This window comes from Oncorhynchus keta, unplaced genomic scaffold, assembly GCF_023373465.1.
Source record: "Oncorhynchus keta strain PuntledgeMale-10-30-2019 unplaced genomic scaffold, Oket_V2 Un_contig_6766_pilon_pilon, whole genome shotgun sequence".
Lineage (NCBI taxonomy): Eukaryota > Metazoa > Chordata > Actinopteri > Salmoniformes > Salmonidae > Oncorhynchus > Oncorhynchus keta.
This window is the reverse complement of record NW_026289049.1, coordinates 842,476-861,209: the sequence shown is the minus strand read 5'-3', so window position 1 is coordinate 861,209 and position 18,734 is coordinate 842,476. Positions and strand designations below refer to the sequence as shown.

At 43.9% G+C, this 18,734-nt stretch overlaps 2 protein-coding genes across 4 annotated transcripts; one reads left to right on the top strand and one right to left on the bottom strand.

Annotated features, from left to right (window-relative positions):
- Window positions 1–217: 217 nt before the first annotated feature.
- spag5 (sperm associated antigen 5) lies at window positions 218–11,205 on the top strand. 3 transcript variants are annotated; one of them, XM_052511361.1, is made up of 21 exons: window positions 228–347; window positions 908–970; window positions 1,109–1,237; window positions 1,337–3,480; window positions 3,644–4,298; window positions 4,412–4,504; window positions 4,621–4,755; window positions 4,908–5,001; window positions 5,145–5,292; window positions 5,401–5,451; window positions 6,425–6,599; window positions 6,814–6,947; window positions 7,141–7,309; window positions 7,575–7,806; window positions 8,055–8,193; window positions 8,638–8,770; window positions 9,056–9,136; window positions 9,301–9,450; window positions 9,737–9,811; window positions 10,580–10,660; window positions 11,043–11,205. In XM_052511361.1, the coding sequence occupies exons 2-21, from the start codon at window positions 932–934 to the stop codon at window positions 11,112–11,114; spliced, it is 4,929 nt and encodes a 1,642-aa protein (XP_052367321.1). In that variant the 5' UTR covers window positions 228–347; window positions 908–931; the 3' UTR covers window positions 11,115–11,205. The 3 variants fall into 3 exon arrangements, with proteins under 3 accessions (XP_052367323.1, XP_052367321.1, XP_052367322.1); XM_052511362.1 differs by lacking the exon at window positions 228–347 and adding an exon at window positions 420–613; XM_052511363.1 differs by lacking the exons at window positions 7,575–7,806; window positions 8,055–8,193; window positions 8,638–8,770; ... (3 more) ...; window positions 10,580–10,660; window positions 11,043–11,205 and adding an exon at window positions 7,460–7,518 and having other exon boundaries at window positions 218–347; window positions 7,141–7,384.
- A 5,019-nt stretch (window positions 11,206–16,224) lies between these two features.
- foxe1 (forkhead box E1) lies at window positions 16,225–18,295 on the bottom strand. The gene has a single exon (XM_035743798.2). It carries the CDS (start codon window positions 17,929–17,931, stop codon window positions 16,813–16,815), a length of 1,119 nt encoding a protein of 372 aa, XP_035599691.2. The 5' UTR covers window positions 17,932–18,295; the 3' UTR covers window positions 16,225–16,812.
- Window positions 18,296–18,734: the final 439 nt, after the last annotated feature.

Here is an 18,734-nt window from a genome sequence, read left to right as displayed (position 1 = left end):
CCCTAAAAGTTTGTTTTTGTATACAACTTGATTTGGAATGTTTGAATGTTAAGTCTTTTGTATGAAAATAAAATACAGTCTTATGAATAAAATTACTCAAATCCAGTATGGGCAGGGCTGTGACTTCCATTGAATTTTGTCTTTGAGAACATGTAGCATCTGAAACATTTGAAAATAATACCATACACGAAACAAACACAACAGCAGGTGTCAGTAATGGGTAAAAGGCGACCCATAGATTTACGTGAAGGCGTTGGAGAGTTTACGTTTACGGTTTATAGCCAATAGCAGCGAACCTACTCATGTTTGAAAGAAGAACAGGCGGTTGACGTTTATTCCTACAGCAGGTTTGTTTACTTCATTCAAAAACATTTTATTTAGCAAAATATTTTAAGTAGCTGTTAATAATAACCATATGCAATAGCTCTGACTTTTATTTACAGCGTTTTGTAGCCGAATATTTGAAATCTGGTCACAACTCATAACGTTAGCCAGCTAACGTTATGGGATAACGCTAGCTAACGTTCGCTAACAAACGTTACACAAATGTCCCCGTGAAACTCAAATTCTGCATGAGCTCTGTCATTTAACACAATGGATAATATGCTCAAAGGTAGGCCTATTAGCTAATTTCAGTCAACGTTAATAACGTTATTTTCCATAGTTAACGTTACATAGCTACCTACATCAGGGGTGTATTAATTCCGGCGATTCTGTTGAAAAACGTTTATTAAATGGAACGAAACGGGGAGGGACTTACTTGAATTAGTCCAATAGACGTTTTGCAACTGAATCCGAACAATGAATACACCCCATCACTTTTATCTGAACGCTAACTAGCCAGGCAAGTTGGTAACAGGTCTGATATGGCTCCAACAATAATGACAGGGTGTTTGTATTCTGACAGTAGCCCAGCCACGCAAGCCCTCATATGTCCACGAGAAGATCACAAACATTTGGAGAGACCATGGTAAGATTTGCATTTCACACATGTATTATGAATTTACTGAACATAACTTTCGACCATAATTGTGGATAGCAGTCACTAACATTAACTAGCTACGTTGTTTATCAATAACTGGATGTTGGCTTCTCTCAATGCACCCAGCCTTCAACAAGATCTGGAGAACGCACCCCATTGAAGTGTGTCCAGAATGAAATGCGCCATGTCTCAACCCCATCTTCTAGACTCAAATCTAGATCAGGGTCGGGCAGCAATATCCTCAAAACACCCAAGGTATGACGAACAGCCAAGCTATGGGCCTATGGATCTGGTTCACTGAACTGTTGTTTGAAATGTAAAATTTACCTTATACTTCTCCCATTCTCCCTACAGAATGATGCTGTGTTCATCTACACAGACCCGTTAACACATTGCCCTCCACCAGCTGAGGTCCTATGCTCTCCTAGTGTTCCAAAGCCCAGTGATAAAACTACTACCAGCGATACAGCTCCTACCACTGAGGACACAGCTGTTGATACAAGCAGTGGACTTGGAGACATTACCTTCAAGTCCTTCATCTGTGCTGGGGGTGAGGTTGAGGTTTCAGAGCCCTCAAGGATTGCAGACGAAACCATCCGGCTACCCAAGAATCAACTGAACATCTCTTCTCTTCCTGGCTATGACGATGAAAACACATGTCTCTCTGACAGTATGGTTACTCAATGCTGCGACAACCATGTGGATCACGTCTATTGTGATTTGGAAAGAGATTTGGCCACAACTAAAGCTGACCTGTCCTTTAATGGGGGTTCAAACGCCAGTCTTAGTGTTCCACAGTTCACCGATATAGCCCACATCACTGAGACTGTTACTGGCGGACAGGGAGATGTAACGTTTAAGTCTTTCATCTGCACCGGAGGGGAGGTGGAAGTTTCAGAGGCTTCCAGGGTGGCACTTGAGACTATACTCCTACCAACGGATCAGCCTGCAAACCACCATCAGCCATACAACGACAGTATATATCAAAGTGTTATAGTAGATGAGTTGGACATGCAGTCCATCGATGACCACGCAGATCACCTCTATTGTAATGTGGCCTCTAGTGCACACCTTTCCTTCAAAGAACCTACACATTGTAGTACTATGAAATCCATAGAGATGGTACATACCAATGAAGAGTCAACTGGTGTTCAAAATGCCACTGGCGGACAAGGACATGTGACAGTCAAATCCTTCATCTGCACTGGGCTTGAGGTTGAAGTCTCAGAGTCCACCAGAGTGTCCAAAGACACTATCCTCCTACCTGAGAATCAGACTGTGACAAGTCATCTACCGTACAACGACAGGGTCAACCCAAGCATCATAGAGGAGCAGTCCTCCGATCATGCAAAACACCCTTACAGCCATGTGGAAAGTGAAGGTGGCGTGTGGAAAGCGGATGCCGCTGCCATCAGTGAACCCTCAATGGGAAATGCATCCTTAAGGTCATTGAAGGACCTGGATGATGTCGCCTGTCAGCTTTTCCCTGAAGGCCCCAAACAGGGTTATTCTCATGAAGACAGCGCCGTGGTTCCAGCTATACAGTTGGAAACTGACCGCTCCCATTGCAATGAGTTTGGAGCCTCGGCCAGGAGCTCCACACCTGTAGATGAGGACAACCCATCGATAGCCTCTCACTCCCATTCTCATGGTTCAATGCAGGAGTCCAGTGGGGCCACAGACAGCGCGCTGGGTTCAAGCAGTAACGCTCCTCTTCTCTCCAACACTACAGACAAAGCGAGCTCTGAGAACATTGCTCACATGTTGACTGCGCTACCCAAGATCCCCTCTGTAGCGACGTGGGCCGGCGGTGGTGATGCTTTACAGTTTGAGATCTTCAGCCCCGTTCTTAGCACTACCCCCATGACCAGAAGAAGGGGCATTCAGAAATCGTCTTTCGCCCAAATGGAGGAATCCGCTCTGGAAAACGGTAGAGGTTGTGTCCTCAACTCTGCTGAGGGTAGCTCCGTTGTCCCCGCCAACCCAGACAGCCGACTCTGGGGGGCCGTCCTGGAGAGCCCCATGCCTCTGCCCAAGTTCAACTCGACGGCAGTGGGTGCCGCATCGACCTGCAAGCCCCCTCCTCCTCCAGACCCAGTCACAGAGACTGTGGAGACGAGGCCAGAAGTGGATGTACCTCATGTAAAATCCCAACCCAAGGTGGAGAAAGTAAAGATGGGTCTTTTTGATCATTTACCAAGGTTGGTTTGTGAGGAGCCCTTTCAGCAGCAACTCATCCAGATGGCCCAATTTCTCATCCTGGCATCGGGCAAGATGGACCCTGTTAGCAACCCTGCCCTAGCCCCTACACCCGCTCCCGCCCCTCCTGTAGTGGATACTACAGCGGGGACCGTGGCTGTGGAGTGCCACAGCATGTGTGTTGGCACCACTCCAGTGAGGCGGGCAGAACGCAGTGCCAACACCTCTGGTCAGTTTGAGAGGAAGAGGGAGTTCTCTGTGTCTGACGCCTGCACCAGCACCGAGACTCTGCTCTGGAAGTGAGTAATGGCCTGTGTGTTTTTGTGAGTGAAAACTCTGTCAAATGTTCTGTGTTTATGTAATATGAACCATGTAAATATTGTTTTTTGGTGTTTGTCTGAGAGTGTTCACAAGTATTTCCCGTGTGTGGTATGAGAACTGACTATTTTCTCTCTGTGTCAGTCTGGCCCCTGGGAGCCTGTGTGGGGTCCCCAGACAGGAGCTGGAGCAGAGGCTGACCTCCACTCTCATCATGGTGGAGGCCCTGGTGCAGCAGCTGTGCACAGCCAGGGGACAGGGCCACTCTAGGGGCCCCGGGCCCTCAGAATTCAGAGACAAGCTGGTCCAGACCGACCACACTGAACTCAGCCAGACGGTAACCTACAAAGACCTGTATGTGACGGCCCTGGAGAGGATCAAGGAGCTAGAACTGGATCAAACCACTCTACAGAACCTGCTCCACAGCATGCAGGACACCAGGAGCACCATGACAGCCCTGAGTAGAGACACTGAGGCTGCTCTCAGCAGCATGAGGCAGATAACAGACCTGGTTAAAGAGGACCAGCAGAGCCTGGTTACACAGTATGGTCAGATGAAGTCCCTTTATGAGAAGTGCAAGGAGACCCAGAGCAGGATGGTGCAGAAGGTCAGAGACACCCTGCAGCAGAGAGAGGACATGAGGAGACGGATGGAGGAGGCTTTCACCGCCAAGGACGCAGCCTTCAGTGTAACTGAGCAGCTGAGGGCTCACTGTGCCGTGCGTATCTCTGAGCTGCAGGAGAGTGTGGGATCTCACCAGGAGCTGATGGCTGCCCTGAACAAGACCTACCCAGAACAGGTACCCCACACAGTCTGAGGTCAGGGCTAGAGGCAATCGCCTGGTTCCCGGCTTGTGCTTATTTTGGTGCTGTGTATTTGTTTTCCCGTGCTCATGTGTGTGTCCTTACTCAGGTTGCATTGAACAAGGCCTACGTGGAATCCCTCAACTCTGCATCTGAGCTCTTGAGAGGAACCATGAGCGATCACGACAGTCTGCATCAAGAGGTATGTCTTAACCTGCAGGCTACATTGTCTTCTCAGGAAAGAAAAGACATCCAAATGGTTGCAATGTGTTGTTTTGTTCTGTACGACGCGTGTGTAAGATGTCATATTCTCCCCAGCTGAAAACAGCCAGGCATCTCCTCCAGAGGACAACTCCTATACTGGTGAAGCTGAATGAGAAGGCAGCCAACGCTATAGGAGAGAGAGACCAGCACCTCTCAGAGAGAGACCAAGCTGTGGAGGAGAGAGAGCAGGTCTGACCTCTCTATTCTCTATCATCTCCCACAAGTCACAATGTCTCTACTGCCTGTTCTATTTGCTCTGTTCTCTGTTGTCTTCTGCAACTCGTCTCTCCACAATGTTATGGCTTCATTCCAATGCGTCGTGGCTCACTTCTACATGACAGATCCAAGAGGAACTGGACCAAACCAACGTGAGTCTCCAAGATGCCAGACAGGAGGTTGGGGACTTGAATCTGCAGGCCACCATCATCAATTCAGGTAGGGATTTAAACAAACCATTGAAGATAGCATTTGAGTTTCAAGTGTTATTGTGGTAAGTTTAAAAATAAGTGCTGATATGTTTATAATCTAGCATTGTCATTCTCTCTCCCTCTTGCTCTCCCGCCTTCTCACTCTCTCAGAGTTGGGTGTTCTGCGTCAGAAGCTGAGTGAGGGAGAAGAGGAGCGAGTTCAGCTGGAGAGGAAGGTCACGGAGCTGTCTGCCACAGTCTCATCTACCCTGGCCTCCTATGCCTTCCTAGAGCAGGCCCTGGCTGCAGAGTCCACCAAGTCAGTTCAAAGTTCACTCTAAGCTGTTATGGTGCTTCAACTATGGCAGTTGTCAATTAAACATATTTTTATATATAGAGAAAAATAACCTTAACTTTCTTATTTCAGGTTGCAACAGTCATGGCAAGAAGTCCAGCAAGCTACCGACAGGGCCAACCAGTAAGTGAACTCCGTTACCTCATTTCTCTTATCACTACTATTTAAATCTGTTTTACCATTGAAATGAGCTATTCTGATGTATTTTTCTGTTTAGCCCCATTACATTGCAGCTATAAAGATGATTTAACATGAACTAAGACACGCATACCTTCTGCTATTTGTAATCAATAATGCACATTGGTTTAACTATTAAGGCATGTTTAGTCATTGGGTTTAATTAAGCAATAAGGCATGAGAACCCAGGGATTACTCCTGACTACGGGATGTTCTTAGGCCTGAATCAAGGCAGAGGGAACAGCCGGATTCTCATTCCTTATTGCTTTTATAACAGTTGCCGGCATATTAATAAAAAAAAATATATATATATATTTTCTTCATTAAACACTATTTTGAACGGGTAAATTTGTTTTTGTGTTCTGGTCATTAGTTATTTTCTCATGTTTTGACCCAGTCGTTAATTAGAATCATTCTTTTCATTCCGCTATGCGAAACAAATCATTGGCATGTAGCTAGCTAGTAGAGATTCAATGATGAGATAAAAGAACTGTAATAAATAATGATTTATTAAATATCCAATAGGCCTACATAGGCAGCACTGGTTAAGGAATGAATGGAATTCTGACTGTTTACGGTTTCCATGGTGAATTATTAGTTTTGTGTTCAAGCCTACTGGCACAGGAGAAATGTGTAAAATGATACATTGGTGCAAGGTCATAGGGCTTGTATAAAACGACCTGTCTGCCTCTAACTGTTGCAAACCAAATAGTAGCATGGAAAACTAATGTGGTGATGCTTTTTTTACCCCGAGGGATATAAAGTTTATGGATTTCCTGCCTGGGCTGCAGGACAGTGGAATTAGCACATGCTATTTTGTGGGAGGAGTTGTCCCACAACTCTCGCATAGCAACCAATCAGCATCCAGGATGCAAACAACCCGTTTTATAACATTTCATTGAACCCCTCCTGTGTCCAGGTTGGAGGGTGCGTTGGTCCAGTCAGAGCAGCGTGTATGTGAGCTGTCCCAGGCTCTGGCCCACAGCGAGGAGCAGCTGAGCCAGCTGCAGAGCCACTCCCACAGCCAGAGCCTGCAGCTGCAGAATCTCCATGAAGTGCACGTGCAGCTCAACAGCATGATGGAGATGAACGAGGTAGGTGGACCTCTGGATATCTCTCTACAGTACTGTATGTGGTGGTGCTCTCTTGCTTTGAGTTCCTCTACCTTTTTGTCTCTTTCTCTGTTCCTTACCAGTCTCTCTCTCCTTCTTTTACTCTGTAGAGCTCCCTCTCTTCCTGTGTGCTGATCCTAAACTCAGCCGTGGTGAGTGCTGTGTGTAACAGCTCTGTTCCTCCTCCCCTGTGTAGTTCCTACAGATGGAGAATGATATGGCCAGGGAGCAGGTGGTGGAGAGCGAGGGGACCCTCCGGGCTAACCTACAGGGGCTCAGGGAGAGAAACATCCAGTGTGAGGATCTGAAAGGAGCCCTCAGCCACCTCCAGTAAGTCCCAGTACCACTCACTGTGGAGTCATAGTACATTTAGTTATTAGACATTATTTATTTTTAATGAGTTGAGCTGTGATGAGTTCTGGGGGGTGGGAGTGGGGTTGTCTCATATGACTACATGGGATGTGGTTATTACAAACAATTGAACAATTGTCTTTAGCTGATTGTGTGTGTGTGTGTGTGTCAGGGCTGAGAGGGAGGCTTTGCAGGCAGAGCTGGAGGACAGTCAAGCCAGAGCCCAGTCAGTCCACTTGGACCTGGTAGAGCAGCTAGCCCAGGCTGTTACTGACGTCACCCTGCTACACCACACACTGAGACGACTGACCAACGATGTTCACACTGCTCTGACCACCAAGGTAATCACACACACCCTGTTACACCACACACTGAGACGACTGACCAACGATGTTCACACTGCTCTGACCACCAAGGTAATCACACACACCCTGTTACATCACACACTGAGACGACTGACCAACGATGTTCACACTGCTCTGACCACCAAGGTAATCACACACTGAGACGACTGACCAACGATGTTCACACTGCTCTGACCACCAAGGTAATCACACACACTGCACACACCCTTTATCAGTCTTGTGATATGTGGCATTATTTCAGAAGCCAGAGGTCTGTGGTAAAGACGAGGTGTCCCAGCCCTCCCTCCATGTTGAGCGTCATCCCTCCACCTCCTTCGTGGACAGCATCATGGTGGCCATCACCACTGACCTGGCGCAGGTCAATGACACACATCCCCCCTTAGACATGACAGATGAACCACAAGCTGAAGGGTTGGGCAGCGAGACCAGCGCCTTCACTCGCCTCGCACCCATCACTCCTAAGAAGTGTCAGGGTGAGGCCTCCATCGCATCTCCCCAGGGGGGTTGCTGGTAGCCCCAGGGGGTATCTGGGTTCTGTTCAGCAGGGTACACTGTAGCAAACCGTACAACGAAAAACTAAAGTCTGTGTTTTTATTGGACAAGTTCGTAGCACCTCCCCTGTTTCAAAACGTTTAGTACCTACTGGACACAACCCATTTGTTTGTCTGTATTGATGTGTCCTGGGCCCAGTCACTAAATGCCCTCCCTTCCTGGTCTCCAGTGGTGCCTCCAGAGGAGGAGCAGAGTAGCGTGGTGGAGCTGCTAGCAGACCTGGCTAACACAGTCTCTGAGCTCGGCTCCACCATCACACAGCTACGACAGAGCAAGGACACCGAGCAGGAGGCACTGAACAAAACCATGTAAGCACTGTGACGTGGGTGGCATTTATTTTGTGTTGAGATGTGAAGCTTACAATTTCTCCTTTAAGCATTCAATTATTTACTGTTTTATTTACCATTGTGGTCACCATAAGTCAGTGTTTCCCAACTCCAGCCCTCCAGTAACCCCAACACCACACATTGTTGTAGCCCCGGCAAACACACCTGAACTCATTGAGGGTTTGATGATTAGTTGAAGTTGACTCCAGTGTGGGAAACACTGCCTGCCCTATGTCAAGTTCCATCATATTAGGGTTAAACCCAGGGTTTCCCAAACTCTGTCCTCGGGACCCTAAGGGGGCACGTTTGGGTTTTTGCCTTAACACTACACAGCTGATTCAAATAATCAACTAATCATCACACTTTGGTGCACAGGGTTTGGGATACGCTGAGTAAACCTAACCAATAATTGTGTTGCGATACCAGCTGTGGGCTGCAGGGGGAGCAGGAGGCCCAGGCCCACAGACACAGGGCTGAGGTATCCGAGCTGAGGGGCCAGCTGAGCAGTCTCCAGACCCAGCTAGGCCGGTACCAGGTGGCTCTACAGAACAAAGCCCAGGTGAGACACTACACTGCTCTCAGATCAGACCGTACAACTTAAAACACCAGTTTTAGTTCCACTTCACTTCTTACCTGTGTTAAACCCTGTATTAATGTGCATATTGGCAAAGTGCTGCCAATACTTGTGCATTATAGATTATTTTACTGAGCAATCTATACTTTTTATTAGTTTCTTGGCTACAGGACATGAGACATGTCTGATTACTTGACTGACATGGTATTTTGGTGAATAGTGGTCTGTGTGACTGAGGCTGAACCCAGGTCATTTGTTCTGTTTTACTAGGAGGTAGACACTATGAAGAGGATCTGCAGTGAAGTGGATGAGGCCAGGGAGTTTCTTTACAAGCACAAATCTGAGAACAAAGTAAGGGACTATATCACTTTTTTGACCAAAAAATACTGTCAACATTCACTTGATTTCATCTTCCTAAAAGTTCTTAGGCAACATTTTATCCTTGTGTGAATTGTCACCTATATGTCATGATGTGCTTCCATTTAGCCTATTGTTATTGCTGCTGTGTTCTGTAGGAGCTGTGTAGGGAGGTGGCAGACCTGCGCCGTTCACTGCACCAATCACAGGTGGAGTCCCAGGCTCTAAGGGACGAGCTAAGAAAGACCGGCAACCAATCAGCACACAGCATGCATTCCATGGACGACAAGATCCGCCTACTGAAAGAGGTACAATCCAGACCATAGGTTGCCTGTTATCCCTGTAAGAACTGCTAGAGCTACCCTACGGTGTCATGTCTCTGCTGTCCCCACAGCTAATATTTCAATCTGAACGCGCCACAGCCAACCTGACCCACATGACCCAACCTTGGGTTGTTTTAAATTGGCCAAAGTTACATCTCAAATACATCCCCTCACACCAACCCTGCAGCCTTGAAAGACCAAGCAATCCTTTCCCTCCAACACTAGTTGTCTTTGACAGGCAGTAGGACCTTAAACACTGTCTCCACCACAGGTGGAAAGACTAAAGAGGACTCTGTTGGAAGCTGAGGAAGGAAGAGCAAAGCTTCTGGAGAGAGCCAAGAGACATGTAAGTGTCTATACGATCTATACACAAGTGTGTCACCCCGCCTCTGATTTGGTAAACATTTGAGGGATGGGCCTAGAGAAATGTAACCACTCTCAAATTCCTATGCAGAGCTATGGATGCATCTCCATCTATGATATCAAAATTATAGTTTTAACCATGTTATGAGGCTATGAAGTGTTTTACATTTAAAACAAGCTTATATTCTGGGTTCTGATTGGCTATGACAGTTGAACTAAGCTCATGAGTCATTTATATAAGTTATATTCTTCAAGGATCAATGGGTGTGTAATTAATTTACAAGTCCACAAATGGATGTTGCAACTAAGGATTCCAGCTTTAAGGAAAGCACTTCAAGTCAGAAGTTTACTTACACTTAGGTTGGAGTCATTTAAAACTCATTTTTCAACCACTCCACAAATTTCTTGTTAACAAACTGTAGTTTTGGCAAGTTGGTTAGGACATCTACTTTGTGCACGACACCAAGTAATGTTTCCAACAATTGTTTACAGACAGATTATTTCACCCACTGGGAATGTGACGAAAGAAATAAAAGCCGAAATACTATTTTTCTAACATTTCATTCTTAAAATAAAGTGGTGATCCTAACTGACATAAGAGAGGGAATTTTTACTAGGATTAAATGTCAGGAATTGTGAAGAACTGAGTTTAAATGTATTTGCCTAAGGTGTATGTAAACTTCCGACTTCAACTGTAAGTGTTATCCAATGCACAAGTCACCATCTTCAATGTTCCCCTCTGTCTCTGCAGCAAATGATCCACGACACCAACCAGAAGAAAGCGGAGAAGGAACTTCGAGTCCTTGACGATATGATTGATACGGTCAGAAAGGTGAGTACAGGGATATACATGTTTCTGTTTGAAATGTAAAGGTAGAGTCAGCGATATGACATAGATGTTGAAAGTAAACAGCATAGTGGGTCCATTTCCACAATAACTAAGAGCACTGAAGCGCGAGGCTCCACTTCTCCCCTGTTTTGGTCCTGTGGCTGCCAAGTTGTAAAAGCGTGATGCGATTCCGTGCACATGTGCAAATACTCTGTGAGAGTGAAGTCTTGCAATTTGCTCATCTCAGTATCTGCAGTGCTGCTCGTGGCAACGTCATTTTGCCGAGTCTACCTTTAATAGAAATGGTCATATTCATATGTGTTACTTGGTGTATATTGATAGTTTGGCATTAGACTTGACACTTTTTCCTTTTCTTTCTCTACAGACTTTGTCTTCTGTTCCTGACGTTATCAAGCACTGCAAAGAACTCAAGACTCTAGTCGAATATCTTGGTTAATGTCATATTATAAATGGTAGTTTTAACCAGTTCTGTTTAATTTTTTTTTCTTAAACCTATTTGTACAAATAAAAAATTCTGGTAACACGTCTGAGTAGTTTTGATGGAATTGATTTATGTTAAATGTATTGTAAACGTTTACAGCATTACAATATACAGCCGAACACTTCTGCAATTGCAAACGGTATCAAATTTAGTCATCTTAATATTACAGAGCGTTCTGGTTTGATAGACTTAACACTCAATGAAATGATTCCAACTGCTCTCCACTAAGTTTTTTATTTTTTAAATCTAAACTTGAACAGAATGGAGTTGGTTTGAACTGTTTCTGGGTTTTCCATGAAAGTACATTCACACATTGTATTTATTATGTACAATTTACAAGTATGGCTACATCAATATGTTACTCTCACTTTGGATTGACATTACAATGATGTAAAGTGGAATTAATTTTGGGTGTTAAAAAAACGAACATCTCCAAAGATATCCTTTTCAATGCTTTATAATTTGTGAGCCCACTGACAACGACGGAGGCCTCCTTGTTAAGTTTTGACAGAGCATGCAGTTATGGCCTAATTGGTGGTTGGCAACATCGATGATGTATTACAACAGTTTCATAAATCTTTCGACAAGTAAAATGATATTTGACAATTAGGTCATTTCTTGATGTTGCACGCTGTGAAATGTCCTCTAAATCATTTCTGTCTGTCATGCTCCTCGTCGTTTCTGCTTGGCTGCTTTTCAATACGACTAATTACCTTTTATATACACCGTCTCAACCACGTGCTGTCCGACACTGTTCTCAATTAGATGTAACAAATACCTAAGACGTGAGTTGCTGTCGGCTCCAAGGAACGTATCCCACAGTCTATCCAGATGGATTTGTGATATTCACTTTATATTTGATTACCAGTAGGATATTAGAATTTGTATTGTCAAAAAGACTTGATCTTTGATAAGTTTCACTAATTTAAGTTATCTGCAGATTTATTTTGACTAACTTCACGCATTTAGATTCACTTAATGCATGATGAATATAGTCAATGTGTCTATCAACAACTACATGTCGGTACAGAGCCTTCAAAGTATTCGCACCCCTTGACATTTTCCACATTTTGTTGTGTTAGTCTGAATTTAAAATGGATTACGTTGCGATGTTTCACTGGCCGAAACACAATACCCCATAATGGCAAAGTGGAATTATGTTTTTAGAAATGTGTACAAATTAAAATGACAAGCTGAAATTTCTTGAGTCAATAACTATTCAAGACCTTTGTTTCGGGCAAGCTTAAATACGTCCAGGAGTAAATATTTGCTTAACAAGTCTTAAGTTGCATGGACTCACTCTGTGTGCAGTAATAGTGTTTTAACATGTTTTTTAATGAATACATCTCTGTACCCCATACATAGAATTCTGTAAGGTCCCTCAGTCAAGCATGAATTTCAAACATGGAACACACACCAGGGAGGTTTTCCAATGCCTCACAAAGAAGGGAACCTATTGGACGATGGGTAAAAAAACAGGAAGCAGAATATCCCTTTGAACATGGTGAACTTATTAATTACACTTTGGATGGTGTATCAATACACTCAGTCACTACAAAGATACAGGTGTCCTTCCTTACTCAGTTGCAGGAGAGGAAAGAAACCGCTCAAGGATTTCATCATGAGGCTAATTGTGACTTTAAAACAGAGTTTAATGGCTGTGATAGGAAAAACATGAGGCTGGGTCAACATTGTAGTTACTCCACAATACTAACCTAAACGACAGAGTGAAAAGAAGGAAGCCTGTAAAGAATAAAACATATTCCAAAACATGCATCCTGATTGCAATAAGACACTAAAGTAAAACTGCAAGAAATGCTGAATTTTGTCCTGAATTTAAAGGGTTATGTTTGTGGCAAATCCAACAACACATTACTGAATACCACTCTTCTTATTTTCAAGCAATGTGGTGGCTGCATTATGTTATGTGTCTGTGTGTCATCTGCAAGAACTAGGGAGTTTTCTTTAGGATAAAAAGAAACAGAGCTAAGCACAGGCAAAATCCTAGAGGAAAACCTGGTTCTGTCTGCTTTGCAACAGACAGTTGGAGACAAATTCACCTTAAAAAAGGACAATAACCTAAAACACAAGGCCAAATATACACTGGAGTTGCTTACCAAGACAACATTGAATGTTCCTGAGTGGTCTAGTTACAATATTGACTTATCGCCTTGAAAATCTATGGCAAGATTGAAAATGGTTGTCTAGCAATGATCAACAACCAACTTGACAGAGTTTGAAGAATTTAAAAAAGAATAATGTGCAAATATTGTACAATCCAGGTGTGAAAAGCTCTTACCCAGAAAGACTCACAGCTGTAATCGCTGCCAAAAATGATTCAAACATGTATTGACTCATAAATTGAATTTATTGTATTTCTTTTTCAATACATTTTCCAAAATGTCTAAAAACATTGTCATTTTGTGGTATATTGAATTCAGGCTGTCATGGCTTTAGAAGCTTCTGATAGGCTAATTGACATAATTTGAGTCAATTGGAGGTGTACCAGTGGATGTATTTCAAGGCCTACCTTCATCCTCACTACCTCCTTACTTGACATCATGGGAGAATCAAAAGAAATCAGTCAAGACCTCAGAAAAATAATTGTAGACTTCCACAAGTCTGGTTCCTCCTTGGGAGAAATTTCCAAACGCCTGAAGGTACCACGTTCATCTGTACAAACAATAGTATGCAAGTATAAACACCATGGGACCAGCAGCCGTCATACCGCTCAGCAAGGAGATGCGTTCTGTCTCCTAGAGATTAACATACTTTGGTGCAAAAAGTGCAAATCAATCCCAGAACAACAGCAAAGGACCTTGTGACGATGGTGGAGGAAATAGGTACAAAAGTATCTATATCCACAGTCAAACGAGTCCTATATCGACATAACCTGAAAGGCAGCTCAGCAAGGAAGAAGCCACTGCTCCAAAACAGCCATAAAATGCCAGACTACGGTTTGCAACTGCACATGGGGACAAAGATCGTACTTTTTGAGATATGTCCTCTGGTCTGATAAAACAAAAATAGAACTGTTTGGCCATAACGACCATCGTTATGTTTGGAGGAAAACGGGCGAGGCTTGCAAGCCGAAGAACACCATCCCAACCGTGAAGCACGGGGGTGGCAGCCTCATGTTGTGTGGGTGCTTTGCTGCAGGAGGGACTGGTGCACTTCACTAAATAGATAGAATCATGAGGAAAGAAAATTATGGGGATATATTGAAGCAACATCTTAAGACATCAGTCAGGAAGTTAAAGCTTGGTCGCAAATGGGTTTTCCAAATGGACGCAAAATGGCTTAATTAAAGACAACAAAGTCAAGGTATTGGAGTGTCCATCACAAAGCCCTGACCTCAATCCTACAGAACATTTGTGGGCAGAACTGAAAAAGCGAGCAAGGAAGCCTCCAAACCTGACTCAGTTACACCAGCTCTGTCAAGAGGAATGGGTCAAAATTCACCCTACTTATTGTGGGAACCTTGTGGAAGGCTACCCGAAACGTTTGACCCAAGTCAAACAATTTAAAGGCAATGCTACCAAATACTAATTGGGTGTATGTAAACTTTTGACCCACTGGAAATGTGATGAAAGAAATAATAGCTGAAATAAATCATTCTCTCTACTATTATTTTACACTCCTAAAATAAATTAGTGATCTTAACTGACCTAAGGCAGGACATTTTTACTAGGATAAAATGTCAGGAATTGTGAAAAAATGAGTTTAAATGTATTTGGCTAAGGTGTAAGTAAACTTACGACTTCAAATGTAGCTGATCTGAAACGACCTCATAACGATGGCATAAAACAGTTTTTTTCTTCTCTTCCTCCCTTTTAAGTCTTGTTGTCTTGAGTGTAAAGTATATTTAGACAATAGACTGTCTGAGCCACACACATGTTTAACCTGACACCACTGAACACGTAGTGTACTGAGTTAAAATATCAGGTTCCAGGTGAATTAATTTGCTGATTGCTGGTTCCTTAGCAAAGATTAGGTCAGGCTTTCTGTCTGAGTGTGCGCTACAGATGTAGGATCCTAATTTGATCCAGGTTGCTAGAGCAGGAAAATAATCTTGCAGCAACAGGAAATGTGAATTATTATGTGGATTGTAATTCATGGATATTTTTGTAGGGGTTAATAAGACATTTTTTGCAAGTCTGTAATATCCGCTTTGAAATGTCAGACTTCAGAAACATTTTAAAACCTCAAATACACCACAAGTTTTAGATCTCCTGCAACAGGGTGATCAAATGAAGATCCTACATCTGTACACGGATGTCTGGACATGACACTTGTGCCTGCCGTTCACAGTGACTGATAATTCTATGGCTCCAGACACACTTCATGTCCAACTGAGCTGAAATGATGGAGGGGAGGAATGGGCTGCACAAAAGATGCAGTCTGAAATGTCTTAAGTGCCTGTTTCTGGCAAGGAATGAAGGAAGCAGGCTTTTTTTGTTAATGTCATGAAGCCTGAAGTGTATGTGTTGAAGAGCTCTTTTACTTTAGCTCTTCTCTAAGCTGTATGCATTTCTACTACATTCCTTTAGCTGTAAATCTACAGAATTATGGACTTTTCAGTGACACATTCTATTACTATGCTTCTGCTAAAATGTTTATTCTATTCTACTGAGCCATTTACTTTATATTCGTGTTCTTATCTTTTGTTTCTTATAGTTGTTGCATTGTCGAGAAGGAACCTGCAAGTAAGCATTTCATTTTGTGTATCCTGACCTGTAGATGCGAATAATAAAAACATGAAACGTTCCCATAACTCCTTGCGTGACCATTTCCAATTGTTGCACTTTAATTACAACAATTATTAAAGTGTTAAGTGGATCCAAATCAAGAGTTTTCATTTCTACCATTGAAACTCCCTTTGTCACAACTTGCACTTACAGGCATCTGCATATTTTATTCAATGATACATTTATCTTTGAAGTAATTATGTTGTTTTGCTTAAATGAATGTAAATCAACTCTGATTCCTTATTTTTAAAAAGGCACAAAATACTTCAGAATTTTTTTCAAAAAATCTTTATCAAATGCACAAAATGAAACAATAATTTACACAGTTTAAATTTAATTACAAATATATTTAGACATTTACATTAAAAAAAGACCCTGCACACATTCAACTCATGAAAATTGAGCTTTTACAACCACAGATTTTCACCACAGTAAAGAAAACAAACTGCAAAACCTCATTCAGGCATTTGAGATACACTCGATGAAGCTACAAAGTGATACAAGTCCAGACACAACCTTTAAACTCAAATCTCAACTGTACACACATTATGGTGCATCATGATATGGATTTAAACCATGTATATTTAACAATGTAGTGTCCTGAGCATTGCACTTGATACTTGAGCGTGTTTACATTGTATTGCAGTCCATATCATATTTGTCACAGCCACTGAATTAATGACATTTTATATCTCAAAACATGCACATTGATTCAAGTCAAAACAACACACCAAAACATGACGGAAGAATCCTGTTCATCTTATGTCCTTTAGTCTTTTCTTTTTGAGTCATGCCATCCCACTATCACCATTGTCTCTCACAGCCGCCAACTGAAACGGAAAAGTCCACTGAAACTGTTCTGTCCTAAAAACCAACCCAATGCATAATTCTTTGAAGACAGTTCCTCAGATGGCAGACACGAACCTATCCATGTTCCCCGAGTACGTGGGGTGTCTTAGGTAGGCTCCAGTGCTGGTGGTACCTGCACCATTATACTGGACCAACGAGCCCAACTGACCAGGGGACACTCTCCCATAATGCTCCACAGCATCTCCAGCAATGTGGGGTGAGGAGTGGGAGTGGAGGCGCCCTGAACCTCCATACCCCTGGCTGTGTCCCTGGCTGTAGGAGCCCTGAGGTGGGTGGTGGTGTGGGTGGTGGTGGTGTCCATTGGTGCCCGAGTAGGGAAACCCCACATGGGCCGAGGAGCGGGACAGCATGGCCCCTCCACATGACTGGGCCTGGAAGGCTGGGGCTCCGAGGTTACAGTGGCTGGGGCCCCCAGCGGGGCCTCCCTCTGGACTGAAGCTCCGGCTGGGCTGCTGCATCATCTCGGGCCCCTGACCCCCGGAGGGGTGCCCTATGATTGTGTTGATGCTGAACATGCGGGAGTGGGACTGGCAGTGAGGACCAAACCCGGGGGGCGAGGAGGATGGGTAGTAGGCAGAGGGTAGCTGACCATGCTGGCCGTACGGGGGACTCACCGCCATATTGGAGCCGTAGACGGAGCTGGAGTAGGTCGAGCGAGCGATCTGGACAGGCGAGAAGACAGGGGACTCATGTACATATGACGTGTAGGTCGTAAAGTCACAGCGCTTGAACCTCTTCCTGCGCCGGAGGAAGCTGCCGCTATCGAACATGTCCTCTGCGTTGGGGTCCAGGGCCCAGTAGTTACCCTTCCCGGGCCTCCCTGGCTCCCTAGGGATCTTGATGAAGCAGTCGTTGAGGGTGAGGTTGTGGCGGATGGAGTTCTGCCACTTCTTGGAGTTGTCTTGGTAGAAGGGGAACCGCTCCGTGATGAACTTGTAGATGCCGCCCAGGGTCAGCTTATGGTTGGGCGAGTTGGCTATCGCCATGGAGATGAGGGCGATGTAGCTGTAGGGGGGCTTTCCTCGCTGGAGGGGTCTCTTCCTGCGACGGCCCCTCGACGGTTCATCCGATACTGTTGTGGTCGTATGAGGAGGGGTGGGAGCAGGCAGGGAGATCTCAGAAGGACTGTCTTTCTCCACTTTGACCACCGGCATGGTTGAGTGTAGTTTGTAAATGTCCAAAAACAGAACGGACTAACTTGCAAAGTTAATGGTCTAGATCGTTCTAAGGTTGTCCAAAAGTGCAGTATGTCATCGACAGGAACAGTAGCAGACGCAGGGAGAGAAGAGCAATAAAATATTTACTAGAAAGGGAAGTTTCAACATTCCTTCTTCAAAAACACACAGTCCTCAAAAACTCAGTCCTCGAGTCCAAAAAACCAGCAGTTCAAACAAATAAAGATGGTTTGCATTCCCAGTTTTCTATATATCCAGGATAGTCTCGTCAGGTAGAGATGAGAGAATACAGTGACTGTAAACACGTTCTTCCAGTTGTGTGTGTGAGAGTGTCAGTGAGTTACCTGAGGTCTCGACTACCACCTCTGCAGCACACCTGAGCCACACCCCCAACCAGGGACTGACTCACCTCAGTAAAATGGATAAGGGTTTATTGTTCATGTGTTTTAAAATGTATGTAATGCCACTGGCAGTTTTTTAAAAGTGTATATTTAGGATTTTTTGTTGTTGTTGTTGCTGTAAATATTGGATGTAGAGTAGCACTGACTTTTTAGTAACATGTACAAGACAGTAAACGATTGAAATTACGAAAACATATAAAAAGTATATTCTCTGTTTTTAGTTCCAATTGAACCAGATTTCAGTAAATAAATGAATCTGATGATCTCAGTACCGCACTACAGCTGTCCAATATGTTCTATTAAGGTACTTTTCAAACCCTGTGACCAATGAACAAACTGTCTTTCCTTCCAACCATTCAAATACAGCTCTAAAGTTACACC